The following is a 26771-nucleotide window of genomic DNA, read 5'->3' on the forward strand; positions in this document are numbered from 1 at the left end:
CCATCCCATTTGATTGCGGGTACCGTGGACTGCTCGTTATTATTTTAAATTGCCATTGTCGCGCAAAAGTTTGCATTTCCAATGACGAGAACGGCATATTGTCCGCAATCAAATGTTCCGGTATGCCATGCGTCGCGAAAATGGACTTTAAAACACTGATTACGCTACTTGCAGTTTTTGATTTTAATTGCTTGACATCTATCCACTTAGAGAAATAATCGACTATAACTAAATAATTTTTTCCCCCGTACTCAAAAATGTCTGTTCCTACTTTTTGGTATGGTAGCTGGGGAGGGGGGTGTGGTATCAACGATTCTTTGACTTTTGCTCTTGCATATTTTCTACAAGCTTCGCACTTAGATACTATTTTTTCGATATCTTTGTTTATCCCTGGCCAATACAGTAGCTTGTGAGCTCTCATTTTCATCTTGGTCATTCCTAAATGACCTTCATGCAGTTTGCTTAACATGTCTAGTCTTAAATCACTCGGTATGACTACTTTGTTACCATTAAATATTAAATCATTGGATACATATATATTGTCTCTTTGGTGCCAGTATGCCAGTAGCTCTTTTTCTACTTCTTTCTTTTTTTCCGGCCATTGCGTCTTGCCGTATTCTCTTACTCTTTCTAGTGTGCTATCCCTATCGGTACTGTGTCTTATCCTATCTAATTGCTCGTCACTTATTGCGATGTGTTTGTAAATACTGTGTACTACCTGGGTCAGATCTATTTCATCCTGCTCTTTGTGAGGTAAGTAATCTCGTGATAATGTGTCAGCTATATACATATACTTTCCTGGTAAGTAATTGACTTCTAAGTTGTAGTTTATTAGTTTCAGTCTGAGTCGCTGTAACCTTGTTGAGTCTATCTGTGCTATTTCCTTCCTGAATATTGTAACTAGGGGTTTGTGATCTGTATGGACTCTAACTTTCCTACCATAAATGTAGTAATGAAATTTCCTGACCGCAAATACTATGCTTAACAATTCTTTTTCTATTTGCGCGTAATTTTTCTCTGTTTCTGTCAGGCTTCTTGAAGCAAACGCTACTGGTTTATTTTCTTGCAACAGACAGCAACCTAAACCTGTTGAAGATGCGTCAGTCTGTATTGTTATTTCCTTCCTATCATTGAATGTTTGTAAAATAGGAGCCCTACTTATTTCATTTTTCAAATTATCAAACTCTTTTTCATGTACTTTCGTCCAACCCCATTCTACCCTGGTTTTTAACAATGATCTGATCTGTTCTGTTTTGTTTGCTAGATTTGGTATAAATTCTCTGAGGTAGTTTACTACGCCTAATACACGTTGCAATTCTTTTTTGTTATTTGGGCTTTTTAGTTTCTGTATTGCCTCTACCCGGTCCTTTGCAATGGCTTTACCATTCTTTGAGAATATATATCCTACGTATGCTACTGTGTCCTTTCTATATTGTACTTTGTTTCTGTTAAATTTTATCTTGTTTTCCCGTGCTACCTCAATTACCCTTTTTAAACATTTGTCATGCTCTTCCAGAGTTGTGCCTGCAATTAGAATGTCGTCAAAGTATATTACAGTACCAGGAATGTGACCAAACATCTCTTCATTTTTCCTTTGAAAGAGTTCTGGTGCGCAATTTAATCCAAATGGAAGTCTGTTGAATCTGTAGCACCCCATTGGTGTTGAGAATGCACATAGTTTACTACTTTTCTCTGTTAACTTTATTTGCCAGAACCCATCCTTTAGATCAAGTATTGTGAAATACTTTTTCCCCGTTAATTTTTCGGCTATTGTCTCCGTTGTTGGTATTTCATAATATGGGCGCTTTATTGCTTCATTTAGATTCTTTGGATCCAGACAGATTCTCAGACGTCCATCTGGTTTTTCTCTAATCACAAGATTACTCACCCAGCTACTTGGATTCTCATATGCGCTTATTATTCCCTGTTTTTCTAGACTTTTTAGCTGTTCCCCCAGTTTGTCCTTTATTGTTTTTGGTACTCTCCTTGGGGGTTTCGCTATAGGCCTCTTATCTGCTTGCACTTTGATGTCACACGTTCCTGGAAATTCTCCTAACCCTGTGAATATGTCTTCATTTCTTTTTATAAATTGCTCTGTTTTACTATCTATTTCGCTTATCTTATGCACTACGTTTACTATCCCTAACTCTCTGCACGCTTCTAATCCTATCAGGGGCTCGACTTCTCCTTTTATCACAGTGAACTTTAGTGTATAATTATTTCTCTTATATCTACAACTTATTCTAATTGTGCCTAACGCAGCTATCTTAAATCCCCCATATGCTTCTAACGTTATGCTCTGTTTTTTAATCGCCTGTTCTATTCCCAACTCGCAGCACATCTTATATGGTATCACATTTGTGTCAGCGCCTGTGTCTATCTTAAATCTACGCATAGAGTCTTTTATTTCTAATTCTTCTTGCCAGTCTTTTCGTTGCGCCGCTGCGCATCTTACATTGTCTATTTTTAGTGTACTTATGCTAAAATCACTTTCGCTGTCACTGTACGCTTCCTCTCTGTATCTGTCTCTACCGCACTCACTTGCTCTGCATGCTTGTGCAGTATGATTGTATTTTGAGCACTTTTCACACCTGACACCATACTCTGGGCACTGTCTCGGTCCATGCGTTCCATTGCACCTTCTGCACTTGAACACTTTCTTCTCTCTTGACGTGCTTCTCCTTCTGTAACGTCCTGGTGTCCCTGTTCTGCTTCTGTGGGCTGGTCGCTCTCTTCTGGTGCCTCTTTGTCCATCCTTTCCACCACGACCGGAGGTGTTTTGTATTGCATTTATCTTTTGCGTGTTATTTCCCTGCAGCTCACTTGTTTGACTTTTCGTTATTTCATGGGTTTTAATCATTTTTATTAATACGTCAAGTTGGAGATCCTGACTTCTCAGTGCTTTCTGTTGCGTCCCCGTATCCGACATATGATATATTATGTTGTCCCTTATCATCGAGTCCGCCAGTGCACCGTAATTGCAGTGTTTTACTAGCTTCTTCAGGTCGGCTATGTAGTGTTCTATTGTCTCACCTTCTTGACGATTTCTGCTGTTAAATAGAAATCTTTCATATGTTTCATTTCTTTGAGGCTCAACGTAGTTCTGGAAAGCTGCTATGATTTTTTCAGGGTCTTCTTTATCTTCCTCTGGTATGCCGAGGGTTTCGAAAACCTCTAATGCCTCACTGCCTACTAGATTGAGCAGTGTTGCTGCCTGTACTGCCTTGGCTTTTGCACGCCTACCCGTGGGAATCATAAAGAGATCGAAATCTCTTTTGAATCTCCTCCAGTTTTCTGCTAAATTTCCTTCTAACTGGAGTGGCTCAGGCTTGTTGATCCCATCCATGGCGTTTTCTGTTATGTTTTCAACAGTTTCTTTCGTGGCGGTCTCCACGTGTTCAATTTTGAGGTTATGTAGGTCTGTTGGAAGCGAGTAATTTTTCTCGCTTTTCGCAGGAACACTTCCCATCAACTGCCCAGACAACCAACTGCTCCGTTCTGCAGCTGTACTGCGCCGTAGCTATGTCGCGTTTTGGATCCCTGCTGCCGCGCCACTGCACGGAGAACGGGGCTCGATTTTGCCTCGCCGTAAGAGGGCAACACGGTCGCGCCAGGTCGCATTAATGTAGGACGTGCTATGTGGTAGATGTCGCTAAAGTAAATGTCTATTATACAAATGTGTAGCAGCAGCAGTCTTTCTTTTTACTGACAAAATTAATATTTTTATTTAAATTACATACTACATACTATCAGGTCGTTCGCAAAGTAATTTCGTTTATCGTGTAGGGATGGCAATGCTTCCGTTTGTCATTACTAGACTGCGAATCTTTCTGCAAAGTAGAAATTGACTACATCGATTGCAAGAAATAGAAATCAAATTGAATGTTATTTCTTCAGCAAAGGAGAAAACGAAATGACTTTCCGAACGAGCTAATACATTAACATATTACAATAGGAGAGCTGCATAAAGTCTAAATAAAATCAATCTCATCATTTTCATACAAAGAAACATTTACCAGTTACTTTTAAGGTTCGGTAGGTGTAGAGGGTTGAAACGTCTTCGTGCAAAAAAAATGTGTCGTAGAAGGGAAAAGAAACTTAATTTATAATTTTCGGCTCGAGCGCGTTTCCAGCTACCTGAGTGCATCGGGCTGCCCGGGAGTGTCTCGATCTCGTCGGGCGGGTTCGGAAAGAATCGGACAAGTTCGGGCGAGCGAGTTTTCGCGCTACTCGAGATTCAATTCTGCGTTCGCACGAACTTGTCCGCTTCTGTCTGACGTCTGAACGCGCTCGACGAAGTCGAGCCACTCTCGGGCCACCGGGCCACCTGATAGTGTGTCACGGATAGACTGCGTATCTTTATGCAAAATAAAAAATGTCAGCGTCGATTACAGGAAATAGAAACTAAATTGAATGTCATCTCTTCCCTTAATGATTTTAATAGAGGAGAAATCATATATTGACATCTTCAATTTAAAAAATTTTCCAACAACTATCAATTTCATCTACTCAAGTTTGCTATAAATGCATAAAGATCCGCAGTCTATTCGTGACATATCAAGCGGCCCGAGAGTGGCTCGACTTCGTCGAGTGATTTGAAAATTACAGTCAAAACGTGTTGGTCGAGGAAGTGTCGACTTCCAGCTCAATAGTAATGACCTGTCATAAATCTCCCTGTAGAGAACAGCCCCGGGAACGGCACTGAAAGAAATCGAGTCTACCGGGTTGGGTCTGCCTGGGTCTGCCAAGCCCGACCCCAGCCGCGCGCCCGTGGTCTGCCTAGCCCGACCCCAGCCGCGCGCCCGTAGTCTCAATGTGTTGATTTCGATGGCGCACGCTGCGTAGTATGTGTGACCGCTGTAATAAGTATTTCAATACAGCCGAAAATGCATGTGAAACGAGTCCTGCCTCCTCCACTCTGATCCAATCGTCCGCGCATTCGCACCTAGACACGTCACCGTAATCCTGCCTGGGAACCTTCTTCTCAGGCTTACACCAAGTACAATGTCACCAGTTCGAATCCATGCGTGTTGGCGTCTTGCCGCCATCCCCTACAATTGCGTAGTATGTAGTGGGCGGTAACGGTATCGTATCCTAACCCACTGCTGTTCCGCTATCGCTCGTACTTACGAGGCAGTGTATTGGATCACTTGTTGGACATAGACAAATCTAAAATGTTTTTTCACTACGTGAATGAAATATGTAATTTCAGGACCGACGCTGTCGATCCTTACGTCAGAAAATGTCTGTTCCAGGGTTGTTACCTTTCACTTAAAAAGGCATCGTTGGTCAAGACTGGTTGCTAATATTATTCTCGAGGTGTAAATGAGGTTATTTAGTCGTATACAGCGTCCGTTGCCAGCTCCTTGTGACGCCAATTTTTATATCTCCATTTCTTTTGAAGGGCTCATTTTACAGTGGAAACTCCAAGGAATATAAACATATTTTGTTCAAAATTTAAATCACTGACGCACAGTGGTCTGGATTGGAAAATCGTGTGCCATTTTGTTATAACTTTTGAACCAGTAGAGATACTGCAATGAAATTTTCACTAAAAATATTTAAAAAATAGTCATTTTTAACTATAGGTAATTAAATATTTTTTGCATTTGTTAAACAATAATTTTTTATAAATTTTCATTGATATTTTTGATTTAAAAAAAAATTTTTGGAATATAATCGTACATACTATTTTTTACTTTCTAAATATGTATTTTTTATATTTATGTTTCACACATGTGTAACGTTTTATGGAATACGTAAAATATAAATTTGAGAAGTCTTGTTGCAATCAACATACACAAAAAAAATTACCGTAAAGGTAAAAACGCATTACAAGCGTGTCAAAGATATTTTTTATAATAATTTATAATGATTAAAAAACGAAACGAGCCTACTACCTTATATCTTTATTTTACTAGAGGTGAGCGAAATATCAGAACGAAACAGAATTGAAAAACTTCTATTATATTTTAATACTAAAGAATTACCTCGGATGCAATATTTAACACTAAAATCTTACATTTTTCGCTATGTGAAGTCATCTGATAATAATTTGTACCAACAATATACCTCGCAAACATTCTATTACCAACTTTAATGGCTTTAAACAATAATAATTTGAGCGGGCGGAGAGGGGCGGAATTAATTTTTTCATGATTATTTAGAAGGAAGGTGTACTAAAAATATTCCAATTAATTAGAAAGCTAAACTCGGCTAAACTTTAAAGATATACCATCTTAAATGGAAAGGACTTCACAAATTTTTCTTACGGCATTGAGCATTATTATATAAATAGAGTATTTACGTTAATAAATAATAGAAAGATATGATTTTTATCACAAAAGTCTGCTCTTCAATATAAAAAAAAAAGCGAGAGATAATATTAAATAGGAACGTCAGGGCACCGCATCACAGAGAAGCAATTTTTCTCGTGAAAAATCCTCCTCTTAAAATGTCCTATTTTCAATGTTTATTGCAACTATTATATTTATTAAATTGTACTATTTTCTTCATTTCCGAGGTCTGTGAACATTTGGGAAGCAATGTTTATAGATATCGATACGAGAAAGTTCGTTTTTGGGCAGAAAGGCACACGATTTTCCAATCCAGACCACTGTGTGACGGCTCATCGAAAAAGACGTAAAAAACGAATTAGTTTAAATTTTTCGACTCCATACAGTTGATGGTCGAGGTTAAAAAAATAATTTTGCAATAGCCCAATCCTTTCCTAATAAAACCACCAAAAAAAAAGTGTAGCTCAATCGGATTTCAACGAAAATATGATTTCATGATGTTTCGTTGACAAAAAATTCGATTTTTTGGAAAATCCTGAGGTGGTAGACAAATTCTGAGACCAGATTTGAAATAAGCGTGGAAGAATGTACGGGAAATGATGTACAGCATGTTGCAAAAAAGTTTTATTGAAATTGTGCAGGTTTAACGAATTTTGTCAAGGTTAAAAAACGTTCGTACCATCATTTCCCTACGTTCCGCATATTCTGCAAAGTTAGAGCTTTAATTTAAAAAAAAATTCATCGTTCTATCTCTTTTCTATCGAAAGTTATTCGACTTTAACACAGAAACTTGCGGCGACCCGTGCAGCGACCCTTGCAGCGACCCTTGCAGCGACCCAATAGCTGCACGGGTCGCTGCAAGGGTCGCCGCCTGGATCGCGACGGAATGGCCAAAAAAGGTGTGTCACAGCTCTGACCGACCAGTCCTGAACCGCTAGAGGACTCATCAGTAAGGCGGGCCCTGCCCGAGACGCTGCGATATCGGAAGGTGGTTTAAGACTGTATATATAGAGATCGGTGACGGATCAGGTAGCAGCGAGAAAGGTCTTTCTTTGACTATCTGTCCATCTTGTGGCAAATGTAGGAAATTAGCTGCCACAAAAGAGAGCGAGTTATTATTGTCCGCTTCTGTCCGAACGCGCCCGACGAGGTCGACCACGTTCGGGCCACCCGCCCGATGTGTTACGGATAGACAGCGGGTCTTTATGCAAAATAAAAAACGTCAGCGTTGATTACAAGAAATAGAAACTCAAAAGAATGTCATCCCTTTCCTTAATGATTTTAATAAAGGAGAAATCATATATTGACATTTTCAATTTTAAAAATTTTCCAACAACTATCAATTTCATCTGCTCAATTTTGCTATAAATGCATACAGATCCCAAGTCTATCCGTTACACATCGGGCGGCTCGAGAGCGGCTCGACATCGGCGAGTGATTTGAGGAGTTGGTGACAGATGGATAGACCGTATGGCGATTAACTTCATCAATCGATTGAATCAATTCGATCAAATTTGTTGCCGGTCAAATCTGGAGTCGGTGAAATGTCGGCGAAAACCGTGTGCGCCGTCCGGCGTAATGTTCGTCGAAATGTCATAACATCTCCAAAAATTCAAGTCTTTTAGTCTCGAATCTAATGTCGTTAATGCTTCGTACGGAGCTGAACATTTCGCTTTGAAACTTTAATTCACTGTGTGAAATCAGGGACTTAATCTCGGTAAAATATATATACATACCGAACAATACCGGTAACGGTACTATGCCAAGTGGCTGAAATAACACCGAAACCGTTAATATACTTTTTCGAGCAAAAGCTCCTGAAAAACGAAGTTTGGGCTTTTGTTGTGCCATGGCCGAACTGCAATGTGCCGTACCCTTAGGAGTTAATAGCCGTAATAACCATAAAGACATTAAAGACCAAATCGGTCTAACCAGATTCCTTGAGGTTACCGTGCGCTCGCTACCCCCGCCATATAAAAGATTCTGTAGACTTTTTCAAATACAGTGATATCCAATATTAATACAGTATGATTGTTTAAACATGTTTAAACAACGGTTTTGGAAACAGCGGGACAAACGATTTTTTCGAATCCATATTTATTAAGCTTAAGATTTTTAAAACTAAGAAAATGAAAAACACTATCCGATTACCCGAAATGTCATCGTAAACGGTCAACACATAAACCAGATATACATAGTAGGCATTGAAAGATGTAAAGAAAAGTATCTTTGAATTTTTCTGCTCACGATTGATCTAAATCGCAGTTTCTTATAATTGTTTTAATTTTTAATTGTTTTCGAGTATCCATATTTCCATGCGAAATAGAACTACTGTTTCGGATTTTGTTCAAATTTGGATATGTTGCAGTCTTTAGTGAAATATGAGAAAACGTATCTCAAACAATTCCTTGAAGTCTTGAAAATTGTTGGTTTTACGGACGTGTAATATGAGGTGTCACAAGTTTTTCCTTAAATTATAACAGCCAAACTAACTGTTTACCCCGACACGAGCACTTCGTTTAAAATCAGGTATGAAGGGTTGGATCAGTCCGGTAGTGGAGAAAGTGTAAGTGGGTGAATTAAAACCACTGGTTTAAACAGGGAAGCCGGGTTTCTGCGACTTCAAGATCACTTTTAATAATAATTTTAAACACGCGGTACAAATAACTGACAATTGAGATGTCGTTTCGGAGGAACGACATTAAGAACGGTATTTACAATCGCGTGTCAAACACTAACAAAACGATGAAAATTAGTTTTTGGTGCTCATATACAGGGTGCTCGACATAATAAAAAGAGACACCTAGCACATATTTTTAAATTTCTTATATTTAAAGGTGGAAAGTGTACACTCCGTTATGAATAAAACCACTAGAAACGATCCTAATTCCGTCGAGTTTAGGCTTTTCTTAATCGGCAGAACGCCACGAATTGGCTCGTGTGACTTTCGTGAGGGCAGCACGGAAAATAATTAAGTTCAGCATTCGCTCCTTAGCGGTTTCATGCCGAGCTACCTGGCTGGCCGGGGGATTGTCGGGCCGTGTTTATTGCACTACTATTGTGTTCTGGGCTCAGGCCTCAGGGCTCGACCCTCGGGCGTCGGTCGTGTTCATTGTAGCCTCGAGTTGGCCGAAAGTATTCATGGATTTATTCATTTTCGAGAAAATAGAATAAAAATAAAATCACTTACCAGTGTTGGGCAAAAATTCAATCGACGATTGACGACTAAATTTCTACTTCAATCGTTAATCGCGATTAACAATTAATATCCTCGTTTAGTCGTTAATTGTGGTTAACGAATAAATACCGATTGATCGTTATATTTGCGGATAAGATTAAATACTTATTAATCGTTAATTGCGGATAACGATTAAATTTCTACTTTAGTCGTTAATCGCGACTAACGATTATCAATCGTCAATCGGATGACCGATTAAATGCCCAACTCATCTGTCACCAACTCCTCAAATCACTCGCCGATGTCGAGCCGCTCTCGAGCCGCCCGATGTGTAACGGATAGACTTGGGATCTGTATGCATTTATAGCAAAATTGAGCAGATGAAATTGATAGTTGTTGGAAAATTTTTAAAATTGAAAATGTCAATATATGATTTCTCCTTTATTAAAATCATTAAGGAAAGGGATGACATTCTTTTGAGTTTCTATTTCTTGTAATCAACGCTGACGTTTTTTATTTTGCATAAAGACCCGCTGTCTATCCGTAACACATCGGGCGGGTGGCCCGAACGTGGTCGACCTCGTCGGGCGCGTTCGGACAGAAGCGGACAATAATAACTCGCTCTCTTTTGTGGCAGCTAATTTCCTACATTTGCCACAAGATGGACAGATAGTCAAAGAAAGACCTTTCTCGCTGCTACCTGATCCGTCACCGATCTCTATATATACAGTCTTAAACCACCTTCCGATATCGCAGCGTCTCGGGCAGGGCCCGCCTTACTGATGAGTCCTCTAGCGGTTCAGGACTGGTCGGTCAGAGCTGTGACACACCTTTTTTGGCCATTCCGTCGCGATCCAGGCGGCGACCCTTGCAGCGACCCGTGCAGCTATTGGGTCGCTGCAAGGGTCGCTGCAAGGGTCGCTGCACGGGTCGCCGCAAGTTTCTGTGTTAAAGTCGAATAACTTTCGATAGAAAAGAGATAGAACGATGAATTTTTTTTTAAATTAAAGCTCTAACTTTGCAGAATATGCGGAACGTAGGGAAATGATGGTACGAACGTTTTTTAACCTTGACAAAATTCGTTAAACCTGCACAATTTCAATAAAACTTTTTTGCAACATGCTGTACATCATTTCCCGTACATTCTTCCACGCTTATTTCAAATCTGGTCTCAGAATTTGTCTACCACCTCAGGATTTTCCAAAAAATCGAATTTTTTGTCAACGAAACATCATGAAATCATATTTTCGTTGAAATCCGATTGAGCTACACTTTTTTTTTGGTGGTTTTATTAGGAAAGGATTGGGCTATTGCAAAATTATTTTTTTAACCTCGACCATCAACTGTATGGAGTCGAAAAATTTAAACTAATTCGTTTTTTACGTCTTTTTCGATGAGCCGTCACACAGTGGTCTGGATTGGAAAATCGTGTGCCTTTCTGCCCAAAAACGAACTTTCTCGTATCGATATCTATAAACATTGCTTCCCAAATGTTCACAGACCTCGGAAATGAAGAAAATAGTACAATTTAATAAATATAATAGTTGCAATAAACATTGAAAATAGGACATTTTAAGAGGAGGATTTTTCACGAGAAAAATTGCTTCTCTGTGATGCGGTGCCCTGACGTTCCTATTTAATATTATCTCTCGCTTTTTTTTTTATATTGAAGAGCAGACTTTTGTGATAAAAATCATATCTTTCTATTATTTATTAACGTAAATACTCTATTTATATAATAATGCTCAATGCCGTAAGAAAAATTTGTGAAGTCCTTTCCATTTAAGATGGTATATCTTTAAAGTTTAGCCGAGTTTAGCTTTCTAATTAATTGGAATATTTTTAGTACACCTTCCTTCTAAATAATCATGAAAAAATTAATTCCGCCCCTCTCCGCCCGCTCAAATTATTATTGTTTAAAGCCATTAAAGTTGGTAATAGAATGTTTGCGAGGTATATTGTTGGTACAAATTATTATCAGATGACTTCACATAGCGAAAAATGTAAGATTTTAGTGTTAAATATTGCATCCGAGGTAATTCTTTAGTATTAAAATATAATAGAAGTTTTTCAATTCTGTTTCGTTCTGATATTTCGCTCACCTCTAGTAAAATAAAGATATAAGGTAGTAGGCTCGTTTCGTTTTTTAATCATTATAAATTATTATAAAAAATATCTTTGACACGCTTGTAATGCGTTTTTACCTTTACGGTAATTTTTTTTGTGTATGTTGATTGCAACAAGACTTCTCAAATTTATATTTTACGTATTCCATAAAACGTTACACATGTGTGAAACATAAATATAAAAAATACATATTTAGAAAGTAAAAAATAGTATGTACGATTATATTCCAAAAATTTTTTTTTAAATCAAAAATATCAATGAAAATTTATAAAAAATTATTGTTTAACAAATGCAAAAAATATTTAATTACCTATAGTTAAAAATGACTATTTTTTAAATATTTTTAGTGAAAATTTCATTGCAGTATCTCTACTGGTTCAAAAGTTATAACAAAATGGCACACGATTTTCCAATCCAGACCACTGTGCGTCAGTGATTTAAATTTTGAACAAAATATGTTTATATTCCTTGGAGTTTCCACTGTAAAATGAGCCCTTCAAAAGAAATGGAGATATAAAAATTGGCGTCACAAGGAGCTGGCAACGGACGCTGTATACGACTAAATAACCTCATTTACACCTCGAGAATAATATTAGCAACCAGTCTTGACCAACGATGCCTTTTTAAGTGAAAGGTAACAACCCTGGAACAGACATTTTCTGACGTAAGGATCGACAGCGTCGGTCCTGAAATTACATATTTCATTCACGTAGTGAAAAAACATTTTAGATTTGTCTATGTCCAACAAGTGATCCAATACACTGCCTCGTAAGTACGAGCGATAGCGGAACAGCAGTGGGTTAGGATACGATACCGTTACCGCCCACTACATACTACGCAATTGTAGGGGATGGCGGCAAGACGCCAACACGCATGGATTCGAACTGGTGACATTGTACTTGGTGTAAGCCTGAGAAGAAGGTTCCCAGGCAGGATTACGGTGACGTGTCTAGGTGCGAATGCGCGGACGATTGGATCAGAGTGGAGGAGGCAGGACTCGTTTCACATGCATTTTCGGCTGTATTGAAATACTTATTACAGCGGTCACACATACTACGCAGCGTGCGCCATCGAAATCAACACATTGAGACTACGGGCGCGCGGCTGGGGTCGGGCTAGGCAGACCACGGGCGCGCGGCTGGGGTCGGGCTTGGCAGACCCAGGCAGACCCAACCCGGTAGACTCGATTTCTTTCAGTGCCGTTCCCGGGGCTGTTCTCTACAGGGAGATTTATGACAGGTCATTACTATTGAGCTGGAAGTCGACACTTCCTCGACCAACACGTTTTGACTGTAATTTTCAAATCACTCGACGAAGTCGAGCCACTCTCGGGCCGCTTGATATGTCACGAATAGACTGCGGATCTTTATGCATTTATAGCAAACTTGAGTAGATGAAATTGATAGTTGTTGGAAAATTTTTTAAATTGAAGATGTCAATATATGATTTCTCCTCTATTAAAATCATTAAGGGAAGAGATGACATTCAATTTAGTTTCTATTTCCTGTAATCGACGCTGACATTTTTTATTTTGCATAAAGATACGCAGTCTATCCGTGACACACTATCAGGTGGCCCGGTGGCCCGAGAGTGGCTCGACTTCGTCGAGCGCGTTCAGACGTCAGACAGAAGCGGACAAGTTCGTGCGAACGCAGAATTGAATCTCGAGTAGCGCGAAAACTCGCTCGCCCGAACTTGTCCGATTCTTTCCGAACCCGCCCGACGAGATCGAGACACTCCCGGGCAGCCCGATGCACTCGGGTAGCTGGAAACGCGCTCGAGCCGAAAGTTATAAATTAAGTTTCTTTTCCCTTCTACGACACATTTTTTTTTGCACGAAGACGTTTCAACCCTCTACACCTACCGAACCTTAAAAGTAACTGGTAAATGTTTCTTTGTATGAAAATGATGAGATTGATTTTATTTAGACTTTATGCAGCTCTCCTATTGTAATATGTTAATGTATTAGCTCGTTCGGAAAGTCATTTCGTTTTCTCCTTTGCTGAAGAAATAATTCAATTCAATTTAGTTTCTATTTCCTGTAATCGACGCTGACATTTTTTATTTTGCAGAAAGATCCGCAGTCTAGTAATGACAAACGGAAGCATTGCCATCCCTACACGATAAACAAAATTACTTTCCGAACGACCTGATAGTATGTAGTATGTAATTTAAATAATAATATTAATTTTTGTCAGTAAAAAGAAAGACTGTTGCTGCTGCTGCTACACATTTGTACAATAGACATTTACTTTACCGACATCTTAATGTGGAAGATCCACATCAGCGCGACCAGCTCTGTATCACCTTACCGGGGCGAGAGACCCCCTGCTCCCTAGTACAAGGCCTGTACGTGCCTGTATGGCGCTGCGTACGGCATTCGAAACATTGGCGCGACTGTGTTGCCCTCTTACGGTGAGGAAAAATCCCCCACCGTTTTCCGTGCAGCCTCGCGGCAGCAGGGATCCAAAACGCGACATTGCTGCCCGGTGCAGCCCTGGTTGTCTGGGTGTCTTCTTTCTCGTGGTTGTTCATTCTTTTCCGGTTTTTTCCTGTTCCGTTCCTCTTACGTGCTTTTCATTTCTCTGTAGCTTCATAACCTCACTTGCCTTTTCTTTTGTATTTAGGTCTTCTTTTTATTTAAATATTTTTTTCTTCACACACTACCGACTGCGCCATGTTGTGTCGCGTCCGCGGGATGCGTGGAGGGGTTTAGGTTTATTTAGATTAATGCTGATTAGGACACACTTATTTATTTTCAACTCGTTACACTGGTCGCTGCGCGTGGCCAGGCGGGCAATGATGTCTGATAGGAGGCGGTGGCCCTCTAACGCCTAGTCCTATGACTTAACCTAACAATTATTAATAACAATTTCCATCCTAATACGCATTTTTTGCAAAAGAAATGTATTTCATATCGTGATATACACGAATATTGAATTTTTCTGTGGCGGACAAATGGCAAAATTTTGTACAAAAATCCAAAATTGTTTACGAATGTATATGTATTGGTAATTATTCGCAGAAAATGAAATTTAACGATATAACTAATAAATTTAAAAAGAAATTAACGAATTTTCCACAATACAACATCAAGGCAAGGTACGGGCACTTATTAAAAAGTTTATAAAATTAAGAGTTGCAGTTAGTTGCAGACTAAACTATGAAATTCTTAAACTATAACAAGTAATATATCCGAATATTTGTCAAAATCTCAGGATATTTTTTGCCTTTCTCGAGATATGTTAATTTGAAGTTTTATATGCAAGTAATAAATAAAACCGCCGTTGAAAATTTATACAAAAAATAAATCTACTTTATTAAATGTAAAAAGAATGCATATACCTTGGTGAGCATTTTCCATTATACAGAATTATTATTGCAACACTGATTTACAATTAATGTAATATTATTTGATTTTTGGGACTCTAGAGAGTGCGACACATGGTAAAATTTTTTATAAAAATCTAAATTTGGTTACTAATGTAAATGCAATAGTAATTATTCACAAAAAAAATGTAACAATAAAATTAATAAATTTTTTAAAAAAAATTAACAATAATTATGCATAAAAATTATTGTTATATGATTAATAATATCAATTACCACCTAATAAAACGTTTTGCCAAAGGAATTTATCGTACATCGTGATATACACGTGTAGTGAGATATGCCACGTTTGTCCGCACTGTGCGCCGGGCTGAACGTGCCATCGCGCGTCTAGGTCGCGCTCTGATTGGTCCGTGTTTTTCGTTAATAACTCCTAAACAAAGCCCCGGCTGACATTGGTGCAAAGGAAAATGTTGCTTCAAATGACCTAAGGAACCTCCCATTTCCCGGAGTCGAAGGGGTCTTGGGACACCCTGTATAAATATATTCTAATTGTATATATACAGTAACGGACAAAAGTTTAAGACCGCTCTAAAGAAAACTTGCCCCACATTCTACGGACTGTAGAACGCAGATACGTTCCTGGATTCGCCGCGCATGCGCGAGTTTTCCCGTACCATCTAGCAACACTGGCCCCAGCAGTCATGGAACATACTCGAATGTTCCGCATGCGCACGCGCACTTTGAATACGTTTTCCAACACATGCAACCTTGTAAATTGTATTGTAATTTTTGGAAAATCTTTTTTGCATTATCTAGTAAACCAATACTTATAATTGCTTACAAATAATCAGATCGTTTGGTACAATTATAAAAAAGTTGTTCTGTTTTAAAGGATGTACGGAGACTTATTTTACTGACTGAGTGTATATTATATTTTTTTAGACAGACACCATTACATTGCTTGTGTGCCAAAAACAGTATAACTTTATCCGAAATAGATAATTAGAATATAATCAAAAAAATAAAGCTGAAAGTGTCTGCATTATTCGCAAACAATTTCAAAAGGATACACAGATTATATTACTTTAACCTTACTGTCGTTGAATTAGTGTTAATTAATCATCATGATGGAAGCCTGCGTAAATGGATTGAAAAGCTTTTATCAAGATAAACCTATCATAAATAATCTGTATAGGTACCCCTGAAAATGAATGTTCGTTATTAACGATATTAAAACACAATTTACACGAGATGAAATTTTACTGATAGTCACATTTAACAATTAATTGGTTTGAAGCATGATAATTGAATGACAATATTTTAGATACATTTATCGCATTAATATAATTCGAACCTTTCACTTAATGTAATTGCTAATTACGCGAATCATGAGTGTAATCGAAATACAATGTAATTGAAATGAAATGTAATTGATATACAATCTTAATATACATATATAAAAATGGATGTTTGTATATATTGTATATGATTAATAGACTTCGAAACTGTTTGACCGATCAACATGAAACTTGGCACATATACAGGGTGTCCCAAAATTCGTGAAAATCCCGAAAGGGGGTGGTTCCTGAGACCATTCTAAGACACATTTTCCTTTGCACCAATGTCAACTGCGGCTTTGTTTAGGAGTTATTAACGAAAAACACGGACCAATCAGAGCGCGCCCTGGCCCGGCGCGCCACGCCGCGCCGGCAAGCGAGTGTCGGTGGTACGCCGTGACATCGCAACGAACAAGAGTTTCTCGATAATGTGAATCCTCTCCGATTTCGATGAGCTTTGGATTCGTTGTCCAGACCATGATTCTGAACAATATTTCTCTTTAGACTTTTTGGCGATCGGCTTTAGTTTACGAGATAATCGTAAAAAAAGAGAAGAAGCAGAAACTGATTGAATTAAGAACTCACGTATTCAGCCGTAAATCCATTTGCTGCTTCGAAATGTGTGTCATTGGGTCACTCGGTGACGAACTGCACAGATGTCTTCAGGTACACGGCAGTACCGAAAGCCAAGGGACGTACGGCCAGGTCGACGAGCTGCACAGCCGGTGGTAGAAGGCCTAAGGGATGCGCGGTCAAGTCGACGATCCAGAATTTAACTTTCACTTTCGAATCGATAAATAATTCGTATGTTTATTTCACACAGATGCCTTGAAATTTTTCCACACTCACAATCACTGTTCACATTTGTCAACACATAGTTTTGCACTAATAATAATTGCCATATCCCTTGTACTGCTGCACAAATCACAACAATTAGGTAATGCAATCACTAGACTGCGGATTTCATGCAGTTGTAGCAAACACGAGTAGGTGCATTTTAATACAGTAGAGAGATTAAAATAATTTCAAAGCACCATAGTATTATTTTCAACTTCTTAAAATGATCACAGTGCGAATCAAATATCTGTCTGGCTCCTGTCCCTTGTAATAGCGGCAGACAACATTAATTTTGCATAAAGATCCGCAGTCTAGTGATTAGTTTAAATATCAATATCAAAAACACAGCTAATAGCAACCGTTAGTTTTGAATTGACAAGTCTTTGGAGATGTTCTCTCTACCGCGGCTCGAACGACACTGATTTTCCTCAAGATTTTTCTAAAGAATTTAGGAAGGGCATTTAGAGTGTCGAAATTCGAAATGCACGCTGTAGCACGAGAACGACGGGACGGTTAGACGAAAAACAGAATGCGAGAAGGACCGCTGTAAGCTTTGTGGCAAACACATGTTTAGTTTTTCCTGCAGGTTGGTACGTAGAGTCGATGGGTAACTGTCCGAAAACGTCATCCGTCCTTTTACCCAGCAAGGGGTAAAAATGTCAGGTCAGCGTAGCATCCCTATTGTCCTATACCTTCCTTAAGAAACTTTCTAAAAGAAGGACAGACGACGTTTTCGAACGGTTACCCATCGACTCTGCGTACCAATCTACAGGAAAACCTAAACATGTGATTGCCATAAGTCTTAAAGCGGTCCTTCTCGTATCCTGTTTTTCGTCCAACCGTCCCGTCGTTCTCGTGCTACAGCGTGCATTTCGAATTTCGACACTCTAAATGCCCTTCCTAAATTCTTTAGAAAAATCTTGCGGAAAATCAGTGTCGTTCGAGCCGCGGTAGAGAGAACATCTCCAAAGACTTGTAAATTCAAAGCTAACGGTTGCTATGTATTAGCTGTTTTTTTGACTGTGATATTTAAACTAATCACTAGACTGCGAATCTTGATGCAAAATGAATGTTGGCTGCCGCTATTACAAGGGACAGGAGCCAGACAGATATTTGATTCTTACTGTGATCATTTTAAGAATTTGAAAATAATACATTGGTGTTTTGAAATCATTTTAATCTCTCTACTGTATTAAAATTCATCTACTCATGTTTGCTACAAATGCATGAAATCCGCAGTCTAGTGATTGCATTACCTGATTGTTGTGATTTGTGCAGCAGTACAAGTTTAATTAGTGCAAAACTATGTGTTGACAAATGTGAACAGTGATTGTGAGTGTGGAAAAATTTGAAGGCATCTGTGTAAAATAAACATACGAAATATTTATCGATTCGAAAGTGAAAGTTAAATTCTGGATCGTCGACTTGACCGCGCATCCCTTAGGCCTTCTACCACCGGCTGTGCAGCTCGTCGACCTGGCCGTACGTCCCTTGGCTTTCGGTACTGCCGTGTACCTGAAGACATCTGTGCAGTTCGTCACCGAGTGACCCAATGACACACATTTCGAAGCAGCAAATGGATTTACGGCTGAATACGTGAGTTTTTAATTCAATCAGTTTCTGCTTCTTCTCTTTTTTTACGATTATCTCGTAAACTAAAGCCGATCGCCAAAAAGTCTAAAGAGAAATATTGTTCAGAATCATGGTCTGGACAACGAATCCAAAGCTCATCGAAATCGGAGAGGATTCACATTATCGAGAAACTCTTGTTCGTTGCGATGTTACGGCGTACCACCGACACTCGCTTGCCGGCGCGGCGCGGCGCGGCGGGCCAGGACGCGCTCTGATTGGTCCGTGTTTTTCGTTAATAACTCCTAAACAAAGCCGCAGTTGACATTGGTGCAAAGGAAAATGTCTCTTAGAATGGTCTCAGGGACCACCCCCTTTCGGGATTTTCACGAATTTTTGGGACACCCTGTATGTATTTTTTCATGGAGAAGATTTTTACGCTATTTTTATTTTACTTTCTTTTTTTAAAGATCAAAATCTAAATTCTTCTCACTCTTAGCACGAGCGAAGTCGTGCCGTGGGCTGCTAGTATAATATAAATTACTGAATGCGTACATTACTCAAATTAACACTAAGTATGCGATTATGTATAGTGGAGCAGCGAGGAGAGCTGGACGGTGAGCAAAGCGGTGCCACAGTGGTCCGAGAACGTGATTTTATTGGCCGAAAGTCAATTTTCAAAGTTCACCCTAGTAGCATTTACGGTTGGCCAACGGTGGCCAACGGTTGGGAGTTTGTTGGGGAATGGTGGGGCATGGTTAGTGGTTTTGCCGACAAATCCCCAACCTAGGGCCAACGACGAAAAATTATGACAGTTTGCCGACCAATACCCAACGTTGGGCCAACGACGAATAACCAACATAGGGCCAACGACGAATACCCAACATAAGGCCAACGAAGAAAAATTACGTCAGTTTGCCGACGAATACCCACCGTTGGGCCAACGACGAATACCTAACATAGGACCAACGAAGAAAAATTACGTCAGTTTGCCGACGAATACCCAACGTTGGGCCAACGACGAATACCCAACATAGGGCCAACGACGAATACCCAACATAGGACCAACGACGAATACCCGTCGTTCAAGATATATGTAGCGTCGATCGTCATTTGGTATTTGTCGATTTTCACTATTTCATTCTTCTGTGCTGTGTCGAACTGTCGAAGTGGTCGTTCTTTGTGTCGCGTGTTTTACTTCATTTCATTAACAAAAAATTTTGATAATGTACAAAGTGGTGGAATTTAATTCAACACCATTAATTTAATTCAATTCAGCACCATCGTTCGGTAGAACAGCAGCCATATGGATGCAGCTACGCCAAATATTTGTAAGTATATTGTTAAATTAGTAATGAGTGGTTTAGTTTAACAATTATTTATACCTATACTTAATTATACGTGTTACCACGTATTGTAGATACTTTCTAAAGAATGTGTGTAATTTATGCATGCATTCAATTGCAATTAACAATTTTGTTTCCTTTTGCTTTTCCTGTTGTAAGATTAATTTCTAATGTCATTTTTCAGATTTTACTGAGGCACAAGTGTTCGATGGATCATCAGCCATGGATGCAGCTACGCCAAATATTGGTAAGTATACTGCTAAATTAGTAATGAGTGGTTTAGTTTAACAATTATTTATACCTATACTTAATTATACGTGTTACCACGTATTGTAGATACTTTCTAAAGAATGTGTGTAATTTATGCATGCATTCAATTGCAATTAACAATTTTGTTTCCTTTTGCTTTTCTTGTTGTAAGATTAATTTCTATGTCATTTTTCAGATTTTACTGAGGCACAAGTGTTCGATGGATCATCAGCCATGCAGCTACGCCAATATCTATAACTGCGAAAAACAGTTGTATTTTAAGTATGTCGTTATCCGATTCTTGTTTCACCATCTTAAGCGGAGCTGTTGTAATTATCAGAACTATTGAAGAGGTGTAATATGAATGTAATATCATATTACTAATGTGCAACGTGTTATGTATGTAATATGAATTGCGACGTTGTCCCTTTTTCGAACGGTTTTATGGCCGACGAAAAACGGTCAACCCCGAGATTTTATAGGCTCTGAGACCGGGCCGTGCGCGGCCGTGCGGACACGGTCCTCTCGGTGCAAAGGCGGAACTCGGTGGAGGCTTGAACGAACAACGCGACGATAGTTCGGGCGCCAGGTATTTAGAAAATACCACGCGAAACACGATGGTGACCTCGAACTCGGGGAAGCCGAGTCCGAGAGTCATGCCCCCCACGAAACGCGGTCTGAAATAATGACGCGAACGGCCAGATGATTCGAGCGCAGGAGATAACGGGGACAGCCCTCACGGCAGGACGGATCTCGCAGGTGAAGAATCAACAAACGGAATTGGCTCTTAATCTTTAATGGTCACGAAAGTAAAAGATACAGGCGAGCGGCCACGAGGCCGCGAACCGGGAGCCCGCGCTCCTTGTACACTTTAGCGGAAGATGGTCGTTCGCTGAGCGCGTTAGTCTATAGTGATTCTATCGCGGACGTACGATGCTACGGTACAATATTCGATTTGTTCGTCGATACAAGATTCCGCGAGGCGCGGATGAACGGCGCAATTCCTACGACTGTCGCGAGAGTCCGAGGCGAAGCGAAATTGCCGACGTGCGATGGATAATCCACGGCCGTACGCGGGATTCGAGGCGCGTAGACCGCCGCGGTTCACGCGTAATTCCGCCTACGCTTCTACCGTCGCCGACTATCCGAACCGAAGACTATTCGAGACTTATTCGATACCGACACAACTCCCGAGGAAGACTTCCGATTTACGAAATTAAGGGAACTCTTGTCGCGAAGGCTCACAGCGTCCTTGAGAAGGACGCGAGCGAAGGCTCGAGGCGCCCTGCGCCTCGGCTCTTACGAAATCTCCGAGGACGAGACGAACACGTGTCGTCCTCGCGCGAATAACACGAGCCACCACGATTAACGAATCGAGGAATCACAGAATCGACTTACCGTTGACGATATTTCTCTCAGGCCTTTAGCACCGGACTTCTGGACCCTTAGGCTATCGTCCCTTGTCGCAAATTCCGCGCTGAGCCGAAAACCGAAGTCAAGCCACCCGCGACGCGAAACTGATCGGTACTCGGTATTTGGAAAGGGCAAGATTCGGTAAAGCGAAAACGTGACTCTACTCGAGGAGCCTCTGTGCGACAGTGAGTCCTCGATCCGCATCGACGGAACGCATCGATCCTGGTTCCCCCCACTCCGAGCGTATTGCCGAATTTTCCGATAGGTGCCGTACGCAACGTAACTAGGTTGTCGCAGGATCGCAACTACGAAAAAGTCCTAGGGCCCCAGACTTTACGCGACCACTTAATTTACCGCGACCTTTGAATTCCCGCTCGCCCTCGGCGAGCGGTTCGCATAATCCTCGGCAGCCAATTCGACACACCACCCACGCTGAGATCCTAGTTGAGCGGGATGAGACGGCGGCGGGACTCGAGCATGCTGTTGTTCGCTATAGGATCTCTTCGTCCCACGACGGCGCCTCCGGGTTTGTTCGCCCGTGTGTGATGACTTGTTTTGCTGCTTCCGGCGCCGGATTTGTTCGTTGGCCATCCTTTTATTCGGTCTTTGATCCTTCGCCACCTTTTCGGACTCGTACGCTTTCTTTAGGATCGATAATTGCCTGAAACGTCGTACTCCGTACGCACAACAGATGGCATTAGTACGGTGCACGAAATCGGAAGATTTTCCTCTCGGAGTGCTCTTATGGCCTGCGGGTGGCTTACGTAACCGAGAAAGGTCGGTCCGGTCCACCCGTAATTCGGCTGTTTGACCGAGTTCAACCGGCGAAGTGACGTCGCACGCTTGCAACGTCACAGAATATAATATCATATTACTAATGTGCAATGTGTGTTATGCACGTAATATAATATGTAATGTAAGGAATCTTACTTTTATAATATGTAATATATGTATACATTTCGTACATATATATGTAAGAAATCCGTTATATGCTAGCGTGCATAATAAGTTAGTACTTATATATTAATATAATATGTGAGGTAAAAATTGTTACCTCACAAAATGACTGATTGTGAGATATAAAAATAAAATATTTTTATAATACACATATACAGGGTGTCCCAAACTAAGTGTAAGTCCCGGAAATGGGAGGTTCCTGAGACCATTCTAAGAGACATTTTCCTTTGCACCAATGTCAACTGCGGCTTTGTTTAGGAGTTATTAACGAAAAACACGGACCAATCAGAGCGCGCCCTGGCCCGCCGCGCCGGCAAGCGAGTGTCGGTGGTACGCCGTGACATCGCAACGAACAAGAGTTTCTCGATTATGTGAATGCTCTCCGATTTCAATGAGCTTTGGATATGTGGTCAAGATCATTATTCTGAACAACATTTCTCTTTAGACTTTTTGGCGATCGGCTTTAGTTTACGAGATTATCGCGAGAAACTTTACTTGTAAATCCATGGGATCGATGTACTACTAGCTTCTATCCGATATCAATGAGCCAGGTGACAAATGCAGGAAATCTGCGGTCTAGTGATTGCATTACCTGATTGTTGTGATTTGTGCAGCAGTGCAAGGGATATGGCAATTATTATTAGTGGATAACTATGTGTTGACAAATGTGAACAGTGATTGTGAGTGTGGAGAAATTTCAAGACACACATTTGGAAGTAGCAAATGGATTTACGGCTGAATAAGTGAGTTTTTAATACAATCAGTTTCCGCTTCTTCTCTTTTTTTACGATTATCTCGTAAACTAAAGCCAACCGCCAAATAGTCTAAAGAGAAATGTTGTTCAGAATAATGGTCTTGACCACGTATCCAAAGCTCATTGAAATCGGATAGAAGCTAGTAGTACATCGATCCCATGGATTTACAAGTAAAGTTTCTCGCGATAATCTCGTAAACTAAAGCCGATCGCCAAAAAGTCTAAAGAGAAATGTTGTTCAGAATAATGATCTTGACCACATATCCAAAGCTCATTGAAATCGGAGAGCATTCACATAATCGAGAAACTCTTGTTCGTTGCGATGTCACGGCGTACCACCGACACTCGCTTGCCGGCGCGGCGACCCAGGGCGCGCTCTGATTGGTCCGTGTTTTTCGTTAATAACTCCTAAACAAAGCCGCAGTTGACATTGGTGCAAAGGAAAATGTCTCTTAGAATGGTCTCAGGAACCTCCCATTTCCGGGACTTACACTTAGTTTGGGACACCCTGTATATATGTATATAATTAATTGACCCTACAGAAAGAATCCTTTTGTTGGCTTTTCGTATTATAGTAATGTAGGCCCTACGTTGGGTATTACCGTTGGCCCTACGTTGGGTATTACCGTTGGCCCTACGTTGGGTATTACCGTTGGCCCGACATTGGACGTGATCGTTGGCCCTACGTTGGGTATTACCGTTGGCCCGACGCTGGCGCAACGTTGGCTGAACGTTGGCCCAACGTTGGCCCTGACTGTTGGGCCAACTGCAAAAAAGAGCGACATCTCTAACCGTTGCCCAACGCAAACCCCCAACGTAGGCCCAACGAAACGCCAACCGTAAATGCTACTAGGGTAATGTGCAATGTGTGTTATGTACGTAATATAATATGTAATGTAAGGAATCTTACTTTTATAATATGTACTATATGTATACATTTCGTACATATATATGTAAGAAATCCGTTATATGCTAGCGTGCATAATAAGTTAGTACTTATATATTAATATAATATGTGAGGTAAAAATTGTTACCTCACAAAATGACTGATTGTGAAATATAAAAATAAAATATTTTTATAATACACATATATATATATATATATGTATATAATTAATTGACCCTATAGAAAGAATCCTTTTGTTGGCTTTTCGTATTATAGTAATGTAGGCCCTACGTTGGGTATTACCGTTGGCCCTACCTTGGGTATTACCGTTGGCCCGACATTGGACGTGATCGTTGGCCCTACGTTGGCTATTACCGTTGGCCCGACATTGGACGTGATCGTTGGCCCTACGTTGGGTATTACCGTTGGCCCGACGCTGGCGCAACGTTGGCTGAACGTTGGCCCAACGTTGGCCCCGACTGTTGGGCCAACTGCAAAAAAGAGCGACATCTCTAACGGTTGCCCAACGCAAACCCCCAACGTAGGCCCAACGAAACGCCAACCGTAAATGCTACTAGGGGGTATAATGAAGGTGATCCAAGCAAGAAAATAATTGTTGTGTCTGATGTTATTTTTGATAAAATCAACGAAGTGACTTTTGACGAAACTGGTAGAAAGTCCATTAAACAAAAAGTACGTCTTTTTTGCAATAATTTATCCCAATTGATGATGCAGAAGATTTATAGATGAAGAGGAATTCGAGTTAGCCATGTTGAAATATTTGAATAATTTAGAATTAACATCGGAAATATAATTATATACATTGCGTTGAAAAATGTCGATATGTGTGTCTCTTTAATTTTAACCACCAAAAACGAATTTCCAGACTATACTGGGTGTCCCAAACTAAGTGTAAGTCCCGGAAATGGGAGGTTCCTGAGACCATTCTAAGAGACATTTTCCTTTGCACCAATGTCAACTGCGGCTTTGTTTAGGAGTTATTAACGAAAAACACGGACCAATCAGAGCGCGCCCTGGCCCGCCGCGCCGCGCCGCGCGGGCAAGCGAGTGTCGGTGGTACGCCGTGACATCGCAACGAACAAGAGTTTCTCGATTATGTGAATGCTCTCCGATTTCAATGAGCTTTGGATATGTGGTCAAGATCATTATTCTGAACAACATTTCTCTTTAGACTTTTTGGCGATCGGCTTTAGTTTACGAGATTATCGCGAGAAACTTTACTTGTAAATCCATGGGATCGATGTACTACTAGCATCTATCCGATTTCAATGAGCTTTGGATATGTGGTCAAGACCATTATTCTGAACAACATTGGCTTTAGTTTACGAGGTTATCGTAAAAAAAGAGAAGAAGCAGAAACTGATTGTATTAAAAACTCACGTATTCAACCGTAAATCCATTTGCTGCTTCGAAATGTGTGTCTTGAAATTTCTCCACACTCACAGTCACTGTTCACATTTGTCAACACATAGTTATGCACTAATAATAATTGCCATATCCCTTGTACTGCTGCACAAATCACAACAATCAGGTAATGCAATCACTAGACCGCGGATTTCATGCATTTGCAGCAAACATGAGTAGGTGCATTTTAAGACAGTAGAGAGATTAAAATAATTTCAAAACACCATAGTATTATTTTCAACTTCTTAAAATGATCACAGTGAGAATCAAATATCTGTCTGGCTCCTGTCCCTTGTAATAGCGGCAGCCAACATTAATTTTGCATAAAGATCCGCAGTCTAGTGATTAGTTTAAACATCACTATCAAAAACACAGCTAATAGCAACCGTTAGCTTTGAATTGACAAGTCTTTGGAGATGTTCTCTCTACCGCGGCTCGAACGACACTGATTTTCCGCAAGATTTTTCTAAAGAATTTAGGAAGGGCATTCAGAGTGTCGAAATTCGAAATGCACGCTGTAGCACGTTTACGAAAACGAAGGGACGGTTAGACGAAAAATAGGATACGAGAAGGACAGCTTAAAGATTTATGGCAATCACATGTTTAGTTTTTCCTGCAGATTGGTACGCAGAGTCGATGGGTAACCGTTCGAGAACGTCGTCTGTCCTTCTTTTAGAAAGTTTCTTAAGGAAGGTATAGGACAATAGGGATGGTACGCTGACCTGACATTTTTACCCCTTGCTGGGTAAAAGGACGGATGACGTTTTCGAACGCGCGGTTACCCATCGACTCTGCGTACCGATCTGCAGGAAAAACTAAACATGTGTTTGCCGTAAATCTTACAGCGGTCCTTCTCGCGTTCTGTTTTTCGTCTAACCGTCCCGTCGTTTTCGTAAACGTGCTACAGCGTGCATTTCGAATTTCGACACTCTAAATGCCCTTCCTAAATTCTTTAGAAAAATCTTGCGGAAAATCAGTGTCGTTCGAGCCGCGATAGAGAGAACATCTCTAAAGACTTGTCAATTCAAAGCTAACGGTTGCTATTAGCTGTGTTTTTGATAGTA

The 26771-nt window shown here is 40.3% G+C and overlaps 2 protein-coding genes across 4 annotated transcripts in view; both read right to left on the reverse strand.

Moving 5' to 3' along the window:
- LOC143214707 (cholecystokinin receptor type A) overlaps positions 1-26771 on the reverse strand; it is a 635098-nt gene that overhangs the window by 464972 nt on the left and 143355 nt on the right. The window lies entirely within an intron of this gene.
- On the reverse strand, positions 1356-3498 carry LOC143214117 (uncharacterized). The gene is made up of 2 exons (XM_076434764.1): positions 1889-3498; positions 1356-1524 (listed from the first exon to the last, which is right to left on the reverse strand). The coding sequence occupies exons 1-2, from the start codon at positions 3467-3469 to the stop codon at positions 1492-1494; spliced, it is 1614 nt and encodes a 537-aa protein (XP_076290879.1). The 5' UTR covers positions 3470-3498; the 3' UTR covers positions 1356-1491.

Source organism: Lasioglossum baleicum, chromosome 12 (assembly GCF_051020765.1).
Source record: "Lasioglossum baleicum chromosome 12, iyLasBale1, whole genome shotgun sequence".
Lineage (NCBI taxonomy): Eukaryota > Metazoa > Arthropoda > Insecta > Hymenoptera > Halictidae > Lasioglossum > Lasioglossum baleicum.

Excerpts from the sequence above, each read along its gene's own strand:
- LOC143214117 (XM_076434764.1), bottom strand. The coding sequence starts at position 3,469 with ATGGGAAGTGTTCCTGCGAAAAGCGAGAAAAATTACTCGCTTCCAACA. Across the intron at positions 1,525-1,888 it reads ATGAGAATCCAAGTAGCTGG|GCACAACTCTGGAAGAGCAT; the intron begins GTGAGTAATCTT and ends TTCTAATTGCAG.